At 39.5% G+C, this 16225-nt stretch overlaps 1 protein-coding gene across 2 annotated transcripts in view; it reads left to right on the top strand.

Annotated features, from left to right (window-relative positions):
- The window catches only part of LOC130581523 (rab GTPase-activating protein 1-like), a 96869-nt gene that overhangs the window by 20384 nt on the left and 60260 nt on the right, over nucleotides 1–16225 (top strand). Inside the window, exons 1-2 of one of the 2 annotated variants that reach the window (XM_057379673.1) lie at nucleotides 7833–8015; nucleotides 14966–15094. In XM_057379673.1, the coding sequence (XP_057235656.1) occupies nucleotides 7848–8015; nucleotides 14966–15094 (297 nt within the window). In that variant the 5' untranslated portion in view covers nucleotides 7833–7847. Of the gene's footprint in view, nucleotides 1–7832; nucleotides 8016–14965; nucleotides 15095–16225 lie in introns of those variants that run through there. The other variant, XM_057379672.1, reaches the window with a different exon arrangement.

The following is a 16225-nucleotide window of genomic DNA, read 5'->3' as shown; positions in this document are numbered from 1 at the left end:
TGTTTTCATTTTAAAAATCCCAGTTAAGACCAATAATTGATAATAGAGGAAAATATACCATTCCAGTGCTATCATATTTCCTAATTCCCTGTGTCATCAACTAGTTTGTTTCTTTTTGGCAATTAAAAACATTAAAATCTTCACATACGCTAAGAAAAAGAAATAAATTGTGAGCTTTCTTTCCTATTTTAGTACTTCACAGAAKCATAGAATGTCCTGAGATGGAAGGSACSCCCAAGAACCAATAAWRTCCTACTCCTSTWCCTGCACAGATACTCCARCAATCCCACCCTGTGCCTGAGAGCTTTGTCCAAATGCTCCTGGAGCTCTGGCAGTCCTGGGGCTGGGACCATTCCCTGGGGAATCTCTTCAGTGCCCAGCACCTGCTGGGGGAAGAACCTTTTCCTGATATCCAAGATAACCTCCCATGACAGAATTGCAGCTGTTCCCTTGATCCTGTCACTGGTCACCAGAGGGATTTAACTGATTAATTCTTACATCTTTTGTTTAWGATCTTACARCTTGGCAAAACTAGCTAAAGGCACWCTTTATTTTGGAATTAGCAAACTGARGCAAGAATTAAAATATGTGATTGTGGAGAATTCAGGCTCTAGAGTCACTACTGTCRTGGCTGCTAATTCTTGAGAAGGCTGGAGAGAGCACATGGTCACTGGAAACGCAAGAGTGAATCAGAGGCTTTAAAATAGGTCCATGTGCAAATGTTTCTTTTTTTAGGGTTCATCTACTCATGGAGTGTGTGATTCAGAACACTTAAGCTCAGCACTTGACTTACTGAGGTTTAATWTGTGTGACTGTCAAAAAATATGTTGCTTAATGCTAGAGGCAATGAGGCAACATATTATTAGTTATGATCAGGAAGATTTACAATACTGAAAAGAAAATGGGTTGAAAATAGTGAGAAACAATGATGTGTTTGTTACTACTTGTGTTTTCCAGCCAGTGCTTTGTTATCTTACAGAGATACCACTTCAGTACCTGTATCTTAACCCCATACTTTTTATACCTCATTCCCTGAACTCAGGTCAGTGTGAACAGCATTTCTAACAGGGCTTGTGAGTCCTGCCACTCCTCCTCTCTGCATGTTATTGGGAGATAAGTGAGTATTACATGCACAGGACATGTGTTTCTTGGTTATTTCTGTTAGCACCTTGAAGTCTCAAAAAGCTCTTTGTGTCAGTCAGTGTCCCAGACATCAGGGAGCAGTATCCTAATTACAATGGCAGGGATGGCAGATGCACATTTTAAAAGAAAATGTGTCAAAATTATCTTGGAYAAGGAGAGTTATTTATTATCTTTATTTCATCCTGGTTTTGGACTGAAAAAGACCTCCCGGGCTGAAGAACTGCTTCTCTGCTCCTATGTGCCATTATGTGAAACAACATCTGGTTCAGAACCTGTAGCAACAGCTTTCAGAATTGCTGCTGGAAGGCCATTTCTCTTAGTCCTGATTAAATTTATTACTGATTGMTTTACCCTCAGCTACTCTTACATCAGCATTGTCCTTCAACTTCAACATTGCCTTTCCAGCATCACTCACAGTTGTGTTTATCACCTTGAAGTGTTTATGGATACCATTCATATTGTTTATTAAATAACTCAATATTTTCAGTGTTCTTGAACTCCAGAGAATCTYAGCCATTCCCTTCTGCATCACCTTCAGAAGTGACGGGGTCTTTWAGAGAGGTCACATCATGTTTTCTGTATTCATGTTGTATTTTCTTATTTCTAAAATATCTACTTGTTCTGATAACTCTGAGGATTGTCCTGACTAGCCAGAAGGTTCCACAAATACTATTTCTCCTCTTTAGAAGGGAATTTGTGTAAGACTACAAATTTTGAATAAAATTGTGCTGTATTTCTGTGTACATTTACATTTAAATTCTTAAGGAACATATAGCCAATTGTACATTTTCTTTTTTCCCCTTAATTCTATTCCATGGGCAGACATGTAAAACTTTCATACTGCCAATGCAGGTAATTTAAAAATGTCAATAGTCTTTGAGTCGGGAATTAAATTTTGGCAATTACTGTAATTTTTTGAAAGGTGTCAGATGAAAAGTGCACTAAGACTAGAGATAATGTGATTTAGGCCTTATGTCCAAGAGTTACAGTGGTCATTTCATTCTTGCTCTGTTCTTTCTTTGCACTTGCAATGGCTCAAGGAGCCTGAACTGATTTTTAAGTGAGCATTGCTTTAAGCCAGTAGTTGATGAAGTGACAAGCAGGGCTCCTTTTCAGCCAAAACTAGGTTTGATTCTAGGTGAGCTGGTTTAGTCCACTCTGTAATTGCATTACATATTCAACAGGTTCTTCTCAAGAAAAAAACACAAATGTCCACATTAGAATCTAATGCAAAATAGACGTCCTTTATTTTTATACCCCGTTTTTTATAGCTTCTTCATGGACCTGATCCCAGGCTAAGAGCTGAYACCTTAGGAAGGGAAGAGGATCCTCATTCTTTGGAACTGGAGATCAGAATCATTTGTTCTTTCTTAAGGCCTGCTGCATAGGGCAGAGCACAAGAAATTCACGATTTAAGAGGCTCTCAGATCACTGKTTTTGTATTTCTAGGTCCCAAATTGAAGATGTCCTTAAATTTTAAGGTTTGCTGGGCTGAATAATTCTTCCCTCATACCCACTGCCCCTACCCCAAAAACTTGTCCTGGGTGACCTGTTGGAGATGATCTCTTTAGAAAGAGAAATCTGTGCCTGAAAACATCCAGAATAATTCAACTTCCACACCACTGGTTTTCCAACCTCAGTATAACCAATTTTCTATTTTTAAAAGTCCACATTTATCGGTGTGTTGAAAATCCATCCTGTCCTGATTAGTTACTCTCTTAGCTCATTTGTTCTCCTCCTCATACCTGAAATCAGTTCTATTCATATTATGTGAATGTTCACCATCAGTTTTGAATTTTGAGGGTGGAGACATAATCTCTTTTCATAAAGAAGACTGGACACAGAAAATAACATGAATTTGTTGACCTGCATTTCTTTAGCTGCACTGAACCCTTATTTAGATATTAATGACTCCTCCTATTACACCATGTGTTGGTAATTCCTAGATGTTGGAAAGTGAAGATATGGTGGTTTTAGAGTTACATATAGTTCTGATTGAAACTATTATCTTTATTATTATTTTTAATATAATTTAAATATAGTGTGTATGTCTCATGTACCTAGCAAATCTTATCATYCTGTGGGAAAATATTTTCTCCAAGYAYGTAATTGAAGTGAATAAAACATACAAATCATCATTCCAGAGCAGATTTGTACTGGCTTGGCTACCCCTGTGTCTCATTTCCAGCAGCAGATCCATGGGAAAGACTTGGAAGAATGGGACAATAATATTGTTTTCTTTTGGCTCTGATGGCAATTGATGTCTTGAAAACTCTCTGAGAAAGAAACAGTGTGTCATATTTAATAATTCTGCATGGATTGTTATTTCAAGCTTTTTTGAACACATGTAAATGAGTAGCCCCAGAGATTTTCTCAGTTTAATGATTGTTTTGTGTGCTTTGGACCTGTCACCTGTGACTTTGACATGAGGTTCCTGTGTCWGGAGGCATTTTGGACACTTGGTACAGCTTCACTGTCTCCACATCACTTAGGACTTCATAAGTGTACATATCCCTCAACTTCTAAYTTCCAGGCTTAATAATCATAGTTTGGTTTTGTCTCCTCCTTTGAAAGGTTGTGATGAGCTCTATTCCCTCTCTAAATACTTCTCCATCTCTATTATCTCCTTTTTGAGATGGGAGGACCAGAGTAATGCATGATATCAGAAAAGAATCACACATGAAGTTACACTGCAGAATAATAGCATTCTCTGTTTAGATCTYTATTCTTCTCCTGTCAATTCCTACCATTTGATGTGGTTTTTTTGACCTCCACTGTGCAGTGATCTGATATATTGATAGAACTCTCCACAGTGACTCCCAAGATTCATTCCTGAGTAGCATCAGTCAGCTCACAGTCTATCATTTATGTGGAAAATTGATGCTGTTCTCCATATGCATAAATTTAGATTTATCTGCATTGACTTTCCTTGGCTGTTCTATTGCCAGTCTTTTATTGCCCTTCTGCAGTTCTTTACTGTAACCCCTGTCTTTAAATCCTTGAATAATTTAGGACCATCTGCAGACATTGTCATCTCATCCTTCACCCTCTTTCCAAAGCGTTTAAGAACAGCCCAAGCAGCATGGATCACTGCTGGAATCTGCTGTGGAAATTASCTGGTTTATTGTGTTCTCTCTAATAATGATCAAGATGTAGCCTTTGCTAAATCCACATTACACAGTTGTAATTTGCCCTGATGAAAGGGCTAAAAGAATAGAAAAGACAAAGTAATTTCTGATAAGGTAAGAGGTGAAGTTTTTATTGTAGTCATGATGTTATTCATGTGGATTTTCAGAGCTGTTCTGGTGATGAGTGCCTTGTCCTTTTACATTAGTAGACTTGAAAGAGAATTTTTTTTTCTTCCAGTTTTAGTCTATTTAGCTTTTCAAAGTCAGTAATTTTTGCCCCTAAAATACAGAGATTTAGTATTTTTAAATATAGATATTTATAAAGGACTGCCCATCAAKATCCTTGGTATCGCAGCACAGAATGCAGATAATTTCAAGTCATCTTCTATTATGGTTCTATTTACTTTGAAACTGTTTTGGCATTAGTCCCTTCTGTGTTCAGTGGGTCTCATCTGTGTGAGCAGCTCTGAACTGTATCAGAGGAGCTGTGTGAGTGAACAGGCATTTCATGTATAGGGAGGCCAGAACAGAGTTTAATAGCACTTAAAGACTGGATAGTCCATGACATGGAAGTCAGAGCACGAGTAACATGTATTTATTCTCAGACATCTTGGTTACTTATTTAGTTACTACCTTTTGGGCCATTTTTAGGTTTTAAGTTCAGTCAGGCCCGTTTGAAGAATTTGGGACAGTAATCCAAAGGCATACCTGAAGGAAAAATCATGATTCCMGGTCAGACGTGGATAAAAATAAGATGTAATGTTCAGTGAAAATATGGAAATAAGTAAGAATGCTAGGAAGTATAAAAACCTGAATGATGGTTCACTGTTACACTGTGTGAAAAGAGTTCCTGAAAAACATGGAACAGTGTATTTCAGCTGATAATTATGGATGGTCTTTGGTCAAGACTTGGAAGATATTTTATTTGAGACCTCTTTTTAAACAGAAATACAGACCTGATGTAAAAAATATAATGATGGTGGTAGACTACATCTTTTAGAAAGCTAATCCTGTAGTTAATTTCCTCATTCTTAAAAATTTGCACCTCATTTATAACCTGAATTCATCTGGCTTTAACCTCGAAGTATTGGATCCTATTACAAATTTTTAGACTTAGAGACTTCATTTAAAAATCAGGTAATTCCATTTTTCATAAACCTAGACCTTACCCAAAATTAATCAAAACTGAATCAGAGTGAGGATCAGAGATGTTATCTGATTAAAGTCTGACTTACACAATAAAGAATTTAAGGCTTTTTACTGTTGGTGCTCTGAATTCTCCATCCTCTTACCTGTTTTGCCCCCAAGTCACTGATGACTCCGTGCCTGATCAGCACTGTAACTTCCTTCCCAACACCCACAGTAGCAGTGCTCTTATTTCTTCCCTTTTAATGTTTCAAGCAATGTTTTCATTCACATACAGAAGTAGAACCTAATGTTTCTAGAATATCACACTTACCAACATGTGTTTAAAATAGAATTCTGAGAAAATAAGCAAAGTTACTTCCTTTCCTTTAAACCCTTTCTCTAAAATCATGCAGTCTGGTATGTGACCTGTGATGGATTAACTGATGGGCACTGTGGTGTTACCTGTGTGTAGAGTAACAGAATAAATAAGGAACCAGAATCTCTGGAACTGTGTGCAGATGGAGTTTGGGAAGAATGGGAGAGTTCCCTTCACAGTCTTGACTACAGTCTTAAACTGGAATGAAATGTGTGTTGGTTGTGGCTTCTGTGTTCTGAAGAGAATCATGGCTCTGTCCACAAGGGCTTCAGTGAATACCTTAATCTCAGCCTGGCAGAATTTCTGTAGCCTTTGCAGATTTTCATCTGCAAAACAGTTGCTTGCAACCTGAGGGATTTAAATCAGCTTTCAGAACACYATCAGTGCTAAGCAACCTGTTCACTACTGCACATTTGCAGGTGCTTTAGTTGATTCAATCCTGTATCATTATCCTTGAGGGCTCATTGACATGTTGCCTTTGACCTCTGATTTCTGCTTTAATGCTTTTCCCAAATCCTTCATGTGTCACCTCAAGCCAACAATGTGTCAATGATTTTCATATATTAGCTACACATTAACATGTTTATTATTTTAAATCAGTGACCCCGTCCTAGAGATACTTACTTTGTGTCAGTATTTTAAGTAAATGTTTTTTCTTTATATGTTAGACAAATGGTTTTTAGAGTTTGAATATACATTCACAGAAGTTTGCCACTAATGTGGTTTAGATTTGTAGAGCTGCTTATAATATTTCCTTTATGTTAGATATRTATGGAATATTTCTGTCTGATTGGAAATGGGTGTTCTGTTACATGTCCCATTTTATAACGAGGCAGATAAAAATGAAGAAGCATAAAGACATGCTTTCTAGAATCCAGACCTGTAACATGGAGCAGTACCTGCCTGGTTGCCTTYAGCAGATGGCAGAGACACGTGGGCTGTTTTCTGCACAGGGTGATGGCCAGGCAATTCCAGCTATGACGTCATTGCATTTTCCTTACAAATGTTCAGCAGTTTTCTAGAATCCATTCAAACACATGTGCTGACATCACTCCCTCTCTGCCCATTGTCTCCAGATTTAGCAATGCCTCCTGAGAGCACAGCACTGGACATTACCGTGTTTTAAATGATTTAATTSCATGCAGCAGGAGCTGTGCAGACACAAGCTATGGCTTCCCAGGCTGTGTGAAGCCATGCACTGCTGCTCACTGGCAGCACATCCCAATAGCCTGGCTTCTCTCCGGATCACCATGGGGAGGGTGAGCCTCTCCTGCCCTACCTACACCGTGCCTGCGTTTCATCATTCAGAAGCAGATTGAATAGAAAAGTAATGATATTGGTTGGGAGGGCAATCCTTCCCTTCCGTGAAGCACAAGAGGATGCAGTTGATGCGCTGTGAGCTGGGATTCAAGAGCCAAACCCTAGCAGAGAATTGCCAGAGGGTAGCAGGGTGGGAGCGCGGCTGTCCACGCTCACCATTGGCTTCTTATTACGGCATTCTCCCCCGAGAGGCTCCCGGTGCCCAGGCATCCCCTCCTCCTCCTCCTCCTCCTCCTCCTGCTGCTGCTGCTCCCAGCCCCCTCCTTCCCACCCCTTCGTGTCTGATGCTCGGTGAGCGGCAGCGCTGGTCACGGAGCAGTGATTGCAATGAGCTCATCCTTTTCTCTGTGCAGCCTCACAACTGCCCGGGCTCTGCTGCCCTTTCTGCCGCTGCTCACGGCTTCCACACACCCCCACGGCCACTGACTCCTGCAGCTCGCCCTTGCTTTGCTCCCAGCCCATCTTCTCTGCCATTTTCCTGCTTTTTATGTGCATTTTTAGATCCATGTTTTCTCTGGTTTGTTTTTCAAATCTCCTTCGGACTCTGGCTGAGCCAGCACGGTGGATCATATTTTTCCTTGATTCTTAGCAAAGATGCTTTTCTCCTCCTGAGAGACTGAGGGGCGTTGCTCGAGCGGCCATCCAAGCCCATTCCAGACATCRGAGGCTGGCTCTCCTAATCTTGCATTTTTTGGAATTTGCCGTTCACAAAGACTGTTCTTTTCACTCTGGATACTTATTACTTACTGCTCATGGAAGAAGGGGTACCTTGCAAAAGCCCAGCTGCCAAGCTCACCCCACCTGCCAAGAAGTCCCAGGATATGCACGATGAGAGGAGCAAGCTGGTGAATGAATACGCCTGTCGGGTGCTGGAACTTCTGGGCATGGGGCATCGTCTCTTTGTGCCTCGGCTGCTTGCGGTGAGATCACCTTTCCATGAGATTAATTCATTGGGAATTTGCCATCCTCCCTCCAAACCCTGCCTCTGCCCCCAGGAGGGATGAGAGGGCTCTTGTTTTTCTCTCTCGGCTTCTCATAATCCATCTCCTGAGCACTGAGTCCTTTTTTCTAATATTAGCTCGGGAAGGCTGGACACCAGTCCCCTGCTAATGGGGATCAGTGCCACTCCTTAACTAGCTTGAAGGATCCACAGCCAGGGCTGAATTATAAGAAACCATCTTTCCTAAATTCTTTTGTTCTTAGTCCTTTAATGATTCCAGATAAGCAGTGTACCTTTCTAGGTACTGACGCAAAGTGCATAAATGCTCAGCATTTCAGATTTTATACTTTTGACATCACAGGTTGGCTTTAAAGGCTCATCAAAAATCAAGCTGTGTTGATGCCTTTTGGTTTTTGGCTGTTTCTGTGCTTGCTTTTGGAAAGGCAGTTGACACTATGTTGAAAAAAGTTGAAAATACCTGTGTASAATGATCTGGGAAATCAATTGTTAAGGGTGTTTTCATCCATCATAGCAAATGCTGTGTGTGTGTGGGATGCCTGCAGTCCGTGTGGCATGTTATGGCACAGAKAACATGTATCATTTCTCCTGCTTGTATCATTTCTCCTGCTGTACAAATCAGCCTCAAACCCACAAAACAGTGACAAATCCTAGAGTCAGTGCCTGGTTCTGGTTTGGCCTGCTCAGGGTGTTATAACCACGCCTGGCTGCAGCTCAGAGCATCACTCGGTCCGTGGCCTGCTACACCAGAACGGCATTTTTGTGTGATCCATGGAAAAAGAGTACTTTCCTGATTCCTCTCCTTTCCTCTGGTGCCCTTCCTTTATTCCCATACCTATATTGTGGTTATATACAGTGACCAGTCCAATGTTTTCGTTGTGCTGTCTAAACCCATCTGGGTGTTCTGCAGTACTCTCAGAAATCCATGTGCTCTGTGTGTTACAACCTGCTCAGTGGTGCAGCCAGGGTGGTGGGTGGATGCACCAGCATGTTCCTGCACTGGGAGATAAATAAAACCCAAAAATTCAAAAACTCTTCAATTGCTGCAGTGCAGCTGGATTTGGGGATCTACAGTCACTTGCAGAATTGAGTCTAGTCCTTGATGATGAGTGGTTTGAGCTGTTGGGYGTCTCATCATTATTCCAGTTATCTCCCAGTGTACCAAAACATTCATCCTGCTACTGGTTTCTTGGGCAAATCACTCTGAATTGTGCTGTGATGAATTCTAAGGAAAGCAGAGACAAAACCACCGAGCTCTTTTCACTTGACTTAATCAGGCTTTGTATCTGGCCCTCCAGATGGAGAACACCAGGAAATTTCACATTCCATATCTCCCAGGCAGTTTGGCTTTGCTGAGTGGCATAGTAATGTTTGCTAAAAAAGAAAGAAAGTGGGTGAAAAAGGCAAAATAATACAAAAAGTGCTTTGTGTTATGAGAGAGGCTTGACTTGTGGAGTCAATGTGATTCCCAGTCAGGTTTTATTAGCTAAATATACCTCTCCTGACATACATCCCTTTTGACACACTCCCTTTTCAGAAAGGAGAGCCTGTGTTCTGATAATACGTTAAAAATGAGCAGTCTTTGAAAACCAAGAATTTGTGCTTTAATCAGAACCGAAAATCCTTCAAAACATTGGTGTTTCATAAAATTTAGAGCTATATATATATAATTTTAATGTGCATAACTTCCCTCTCTGCAGTGGTTTTGGGGATAAACGCCTGGGATGAGTAGAGTATGTGTCATTTCAGTGTTATGTGATAAATACAATCTACAACCTTTATGCCAATCTTAGAAAAATTCTGATCACCTCCTCACCTGACTGACTTTTGGGAAGATAGAACAGTGCCAGTTCTGTGGGGTTTACTGCCTTTGGGATGGCCAGGAGTGGGTGAAGCCAGGAGATTTTCTGACCTACCTGCATCAGTGCTTTATGTGGCAGAATGAACTTTGCCATCTGAGTCTGGAGCTACCTAGAAAGGCACGGGTGAAGTGTTGAGAAGAGGGATATCATTGGAGTGCACAAGATTAGGGTTTGTGGATCCCAACTCTCCACCCACAAACCTGTAAGTGGGGTTTTTTCCACAGCATTTTTGTGCCAATGTGTTACGGAGAGCATGGATTTTGAAGKTGAAAGTATAACACACATCTGTGTGTTACAGGCATTAAATAGATAGAAATAGATACTTTTATATTGTATATATTTATGTATGTAAATACTATGTTCTGAAAAATTGGAGAATACTTAAAAACATTTTTAATTTCCAAGAAGCAAATTTAATAGTACAGTAAAGCATGGCCAGTTCTTTTTCATTCTTTAACTTGGCCTCATTTCTGACATATGGACATTAAAGTGTAAAACAGGTGGTTTATGCTCACTGACATTCTACAGAAAACTAAATATATTCCTAAAATACTGTGGAAATTAGTAATTTTTATCTGTTTGTATGAAGAAAAAAGAACTAAATTAAGAAAGTTCTGTCTGGTCCAGAATTTCTTCTGTTGTGTTAGTTCCCTGGTGGGAATAGTAGTTTTGGTTGATATAGTCAGTAATAAATGAGGCTGCAGAATTAATAATTGAWGACAGAGAAATTAAATTAAAGAAAAAACCCAAGGCTTTTCCCTTTGTCTTAATCGAGTTTCCTAAATATTTCGGGGAAAGTAGTAATAATATTATTTACTTTAAAAAAAATTAATATCATTTAAGTCTCTCAGATTCTGTTCCTGCTTTTTGAACATTTGCTGTTCTTCCAAACTTTACCATTAGATTTGAAAACTTCAATAATACTTGTGGGAAAGGGCTTTTCCTTATTTTCAACTCATCCATTTAAGATCATTTCATTACTTTATTGAAATATTTACATTATGTGGGAAGGACTTTGGAGGACATATTTAGTCAAACCCTAGAAGGCAAACTGAGTCTTTTGGTCATAGTTCTCACTGAATTTCCTTGTTCGCCTGGGTTTAAAAATAGATTTAAATAAAAAATATATTTATTTTAAAATAACATCTGGAGTAATAAAAACTTTCCTGAAGTTCCCAAATGCACAAAAATGCAATGTACCTGCCAGACTTTAATGATTAGCAGTTTAAACTTACAGATGGTTTTGTGAAATCGGCTTTTGGTGCATTCCAGGAGTGACTCTAACCAAGGATTAACAAATGTCTGCCTTCCAAACAAAAGGATCCAGAGACATCTTTATGATTTATTGATTAAGGTCAAAAAATGTGAGGAAAGGTGAATYTTGGAATACCAAAATATCTATTTTTCACTTTTTTTCCTTGAGATTTTAAYAGTGAAACTAGTATTTTGATGAACAGATTATTTTAAGGAAGTGAAAATATTCAGTGAAGTAGAAAGAGCTGACGAGTCTGGGCTCTACCACTCTTTWAACCAACCTGTACAATGTGATGGTTTGCAGTTTTCATAACTACAACCTTAGATCAGCAGACAGTGTCAGAGGAGTTTTTTCCATGATCTTGATGCCTGAAAAAGGATTAGAAATAAAACCCCATAGATTTGTGTCTATAGAGCAGGTATTTGTTTACTGCAGTGCTGGAGGTGAGGGGCATTTCTCCTCCTAACCCACCTGCATTCYCTTCAAATTAACACATATTTATACAGTGAGCATGGTGGAACATTACCATCGTCACTACACCCACACCATCCATGGGCACAGAAATCCACAATATCACAGTTCTGTAGTGCACATGTGTCACCCTCAATTCGGTGTCATGGGGGTCTCCCTCTAATGAGATGCCATCCTCTTCATCATGGGGGACTTTTCACCTTTGCCTTCAGGGCACACACAGTTGTGATGTTTGTGTTTTTTTCCAGTCCTCCAGATCTTCATTTTCCATTTTTCAGCTGACTGTCCTGTGCCTCTGCCAAGTTCTCATTAGTGCTCTCTCCTGTTCTTTGTTATAGCATCCACCTGTCCACTTCTTCAGAACTTTTTCTGATTTATGCTCCTTGGCGATTTTTACGTGTTTAGGTACTAATCCAGCTGCTTGGATTACATCCAGCTGGTACACTGTATATTGCAAATATCCTGTATAAAAACTTATAACAATATATGGAAAAGCTGTTATTGATAATATATTGAAAGCTATTACATTGTATATTAATAAAATGTAAAAAGTTTTTACATTCTTATATTGATAGTGTATAGAAAAGTTTATAGAAAGTTATCAATTATAGGCTCCATAAGCACCTTGTCATTTTGCCATAAACCATAGGTATTAATCTTACTTTCATTGACTACAGATTTTTCAGCATTGAGAATATGAAGTTGTCAATAATTACTGTTTAGTAAGAGTAATTTGTTGGGGATTGTTAGTATTATAACAGTGCTTCAAGCAGAGGCATAGGAGAATTAAATCAGAATTTAAATGCTTTACATATAATTAATTTTAAGTATTCCCCTTTTTTGCATATTTCTTTGCTTACTTTTAAATGTGCAGTAGAAATAAAGGGTAGGTGCATCAGCATTTCTGAAGTTTGATAGGGTTATTTAATGGTTGACCATTACCTTTTTTTTCCTCTGCTTTCTAAAAAGAATTCCAAAACTCTCAATGCATTATTTAAGAAAAATAGATCCAATACAAAGTTAAAATTAAAATGCCTAGTCTGGATCTCTAGGAAGGATCCACGCTTCAAATTTAGATAGTAATTWGTTATTGCATATAGGATAGCAAATTGTTAGGATGCAAAAATCTAAAAAATGCTCAAGTTTTTTGTGCTGGGTGCAACAGTCCAGGAGTTGAGATTGCAAACACCTCCCACTTGCTGGAAGCAGGCACCATCCAGTTGGGCTTGGAGCACACCCAGCTCTGGCAGAGCTGAGCATCCCAGGGGTCTGCCCTGGCACGTGGGGTTGCTGCTGTGTTGGGGACATGTTGCAGGGGAGTTGGGGACAGGCTGTCACAGCCCAGGGAGGAGGAGGGATTTGGATGTGCAGGAGTATCCCAAGAAGGCAAATTGGCAATGTAATTGGGAAATCTGTTGGAATTGTGTAGTGATGGCAGATACCAACATGGCGGAGAATGAAGAAAGAGAGATCCATTTCTGTGAGCTAGGTATCAAGATTAAATYTTTTCCTAATATCCATTAGATTGGATATTAGTAAAAATTCCTTTGCTGAAAGGGTGATCAGGCATTGGAACAGGCTGCCCAGGGAAGTGGTGGGGTCACCATTCCTGAAAGAATTCAAAAGATGTGCAAATGTGGCATTTAGGAACATGGTTTAGCAGTGAACTTGGCTGTCCTGGGTAAGTGGTTGGGCTCGATAATCTCAGAGGGCTTTTTCAACCTTAATGGTTCTATGATCCTAGGAAACTCCTGTTGCTTTTCCACCACTGTTATCCACTGAACTTCTCTGGAARTGCTTGGTTTCCAGCACAGGTTTGGCAGTTGTGCTGGGCATGATCAGCTGCTCCCATCACACTTGGCAACTTCCAACACCAGCTCATTGCGGGTATGAAACAGTAATTGGCCTCTAATGTGGCAAGAGCATTCATAGCCTCAAGAAAACTCATCCAGGAGAAGTGTGATGTTGGCCACAGTGGATCTGATTCATTGGATACCTTCCCTGGGAGGGTGTGAGACYCTGGCACACRCTGCCCAGAGAAGTTGTAGCTGTSCCATCCCTGGAAGTGTCCAAGGTTGGATGGGACTTGGAGCARSCTGGKMTAGTGGAAGGTGTCCCTGCYCATGKCAGGGAGTTGGAATGAGGTGGCCTTTAAGGTGCTTTCTAACCCAAGCCATTGTGGGATTCTCTGGATTTGGGGGGATAACAACATAGTTAAGAATCTAATGTTGAAAACCATGTGTATGTAATGGACCTCACTGTGTGTCATGAGGCAAAAAAATGACACTGGGTTTGTTACCCATCAGAAAGCAGAGGATGGCCACATGGAAGTGTTGGCACACCTGGAAATGGTGATGGTGGTATTTGAGCAATTAATTCAGCAATTCACCAAAAGTGCTTGTGCTGTTCCGGAGGTATTCGGAGTTACACACATTACACAGTGTAGGTCTCCACCATAGGAGTACCTATGTTGACTGAGTTTTGTTTACTCTTTTCTGGGTTAAAATCCTTGAAATTCAGATTTTTCTGAATGATGTCCTGAATGTCTTGTCAGGACCTTCAGTTTCTGTGAACCATTTAAAGGAATTGTCCCAAGGCTCAGGATTTGGTGCCTTCTCAATCTCTTGGTGTAGGTCTCAGTAGCCTGCAGGATGAATACATTTGTCACTGTGAATCACATTGCTCTGTCAATGGCAGGACTGGATTAATGCTGAATGTGCAACATCTTCTGACCTGTTAGACTGAGAGGTACAGGAGTATGGGTGATGTAGAAATAAGCAAGTGGAACATTTTCTGGTATGGTGTTCTTTGAGAAATTGTGTCACAGACACATTGACTTGCTGATGCCTCTTATTAATCATGTGCTTCTGTGCTTCATGTTTGTGACTATATATACTTTCAATAGATATACTTCACTTTATCTTTCTAAGGCAGTACTAAGAGAATCAGCAATGGTCTAATGCACAAACTTTTCAGGAGATGTTGTAATTTCTTCTAGGTTTTTGTTGTTTGCTTGAGTTTTGTTTTTCTCCTCACTGACATGTTGAGTCATCTTCTGGTTGAGCCAGAATCTTTCTTACCTAGCAGGTATAGAAGAATAAAATCCATTCCAATGTTGCAATCCTCTGTACCTTGGATTCCTTGGATGGGCTTTAGCCTCTGTTTCTTTTATGAAGCAGAGTTAGAAAGCTGATTTCAAGGAGGATATTTTGAGTTAATATGAATATTGGTGGTCTGAAATGCATTGAGTAAACGAAAAATCAAGTAGAAGATTGTGACTGCATGTTCCCAGGGTTTACTGTAGTTCCCTGTGTTTAATTGCAGACCTCCAAAGAAGACCTTCTACAAGCTGATTTTGAAGGAGCTTTAAAATTCTTCAGGGTTCAGTTGCCCAAGAGGTACAGAGCTGAGGAGAACGCCCGCAGACTCATGGAACAGGCTTGTAATATTAAGGTAAGGATGGACTTCATTGCTTCTCATTCACCCCTGAGTTTGTGCAGAAGGAGTAAAATGCAATGTTAAGAATGGCAGTAGTGTGTGGAAAGTAAAGAAATTAAATCATTAGTTTAATGATTTWTATATATATTAGTATAATTACTTGSTTCCCTTTTATCTTTAAAGAAAGTGAATCTGTGATCTYTTCTCTGTTTGCTAATAAATACAACAGAAAAACGGTGCATTATCAACAAACAATTATCAGAACTCACTAATTATTTGTTTTATAAACAGTGATTGCACTAAACCAGTTAATCWCTGTATGATAGTCATGAAACCAAAGCTCAGATATTATTTGTTTTGCTCAGAAGCTGTTTATCTGCTGAGTGCTGTGTATAATACATTTGAATYGGGTTAGAAATTAGTTTTGTTTGTRTATCAAGCTTACAAAGACAGAATATGTTTTTATATTCTACCCTACCCAAGATTCTGCTGTGAAAAGACAGGCTACTTTGAACACATTGACTGCAAATATTGGACTTGAACCAAATTAGGGAAGCCTGACTGTAAGTTGTTGAGGATGGAAATCTGTTGAAAATGGCTGCAGAGGTTCATAAAGTGATCATTTGGAAGGTCTGGGATTTTTTTTTTTTTTGTTGGAATATGTGTTGCTATGGATGGGCWTAATGTTTGATCTTGGAGAAAAAGTATTTCTGTCATTCTTGGAATGTGAGCTATGATGTGAAGTGCATATTTGATGTGGCCCAGTGATGCATGGAGAACATCCCACCAGGAAGAATGTTCTTCCAACACTCTGCCTCTTTTTATCTCTCTCAATATATTTGTTAATTTCCCTTGTGCKGCTTAATTTCCTCATTTATTAAGCAAGGGCTTTTTCCCTTCTTGTTAAAACACTAATCTTATGAAAGAATAGGTCTTGCCATCCAAATGTTTATTCCAGCCAAGAAAAAGAAGATCTGTGCAAATGTTTTAGTAAAATTAGACTTGATTTTCAACTCTGCTGCTGAAAGAGACTATTTGTGAGTACAAGGCTGTAGTTTAGTGTTTAGAATTTAGTCCTCTGCTTGGTTGTTGAAAATGARTAATTTAAGGACTTAGCAAGTACAGGATAATTATTTTTATGCTATT

Source organism: Malurus melanocephalus, unplaced genomic scaffold, assembly GCF_030028575.1.
Source record: "Malurus melanocephalus ecotype Western Australia unplaced genomic scaffold, MMel_1.1 scaffold_416, whole genome shotgun sequence".
NCBI classification, from domain to species: domain Eukaryota; kingdom Metazoa; phylum Chordata; class Aves; order Passeriformes; family Maluridae; genus Malurus; species Malurus melanocephalus.
This window is presented reverse-complemented; position numbering and strand designations above follow the sequence as displayed.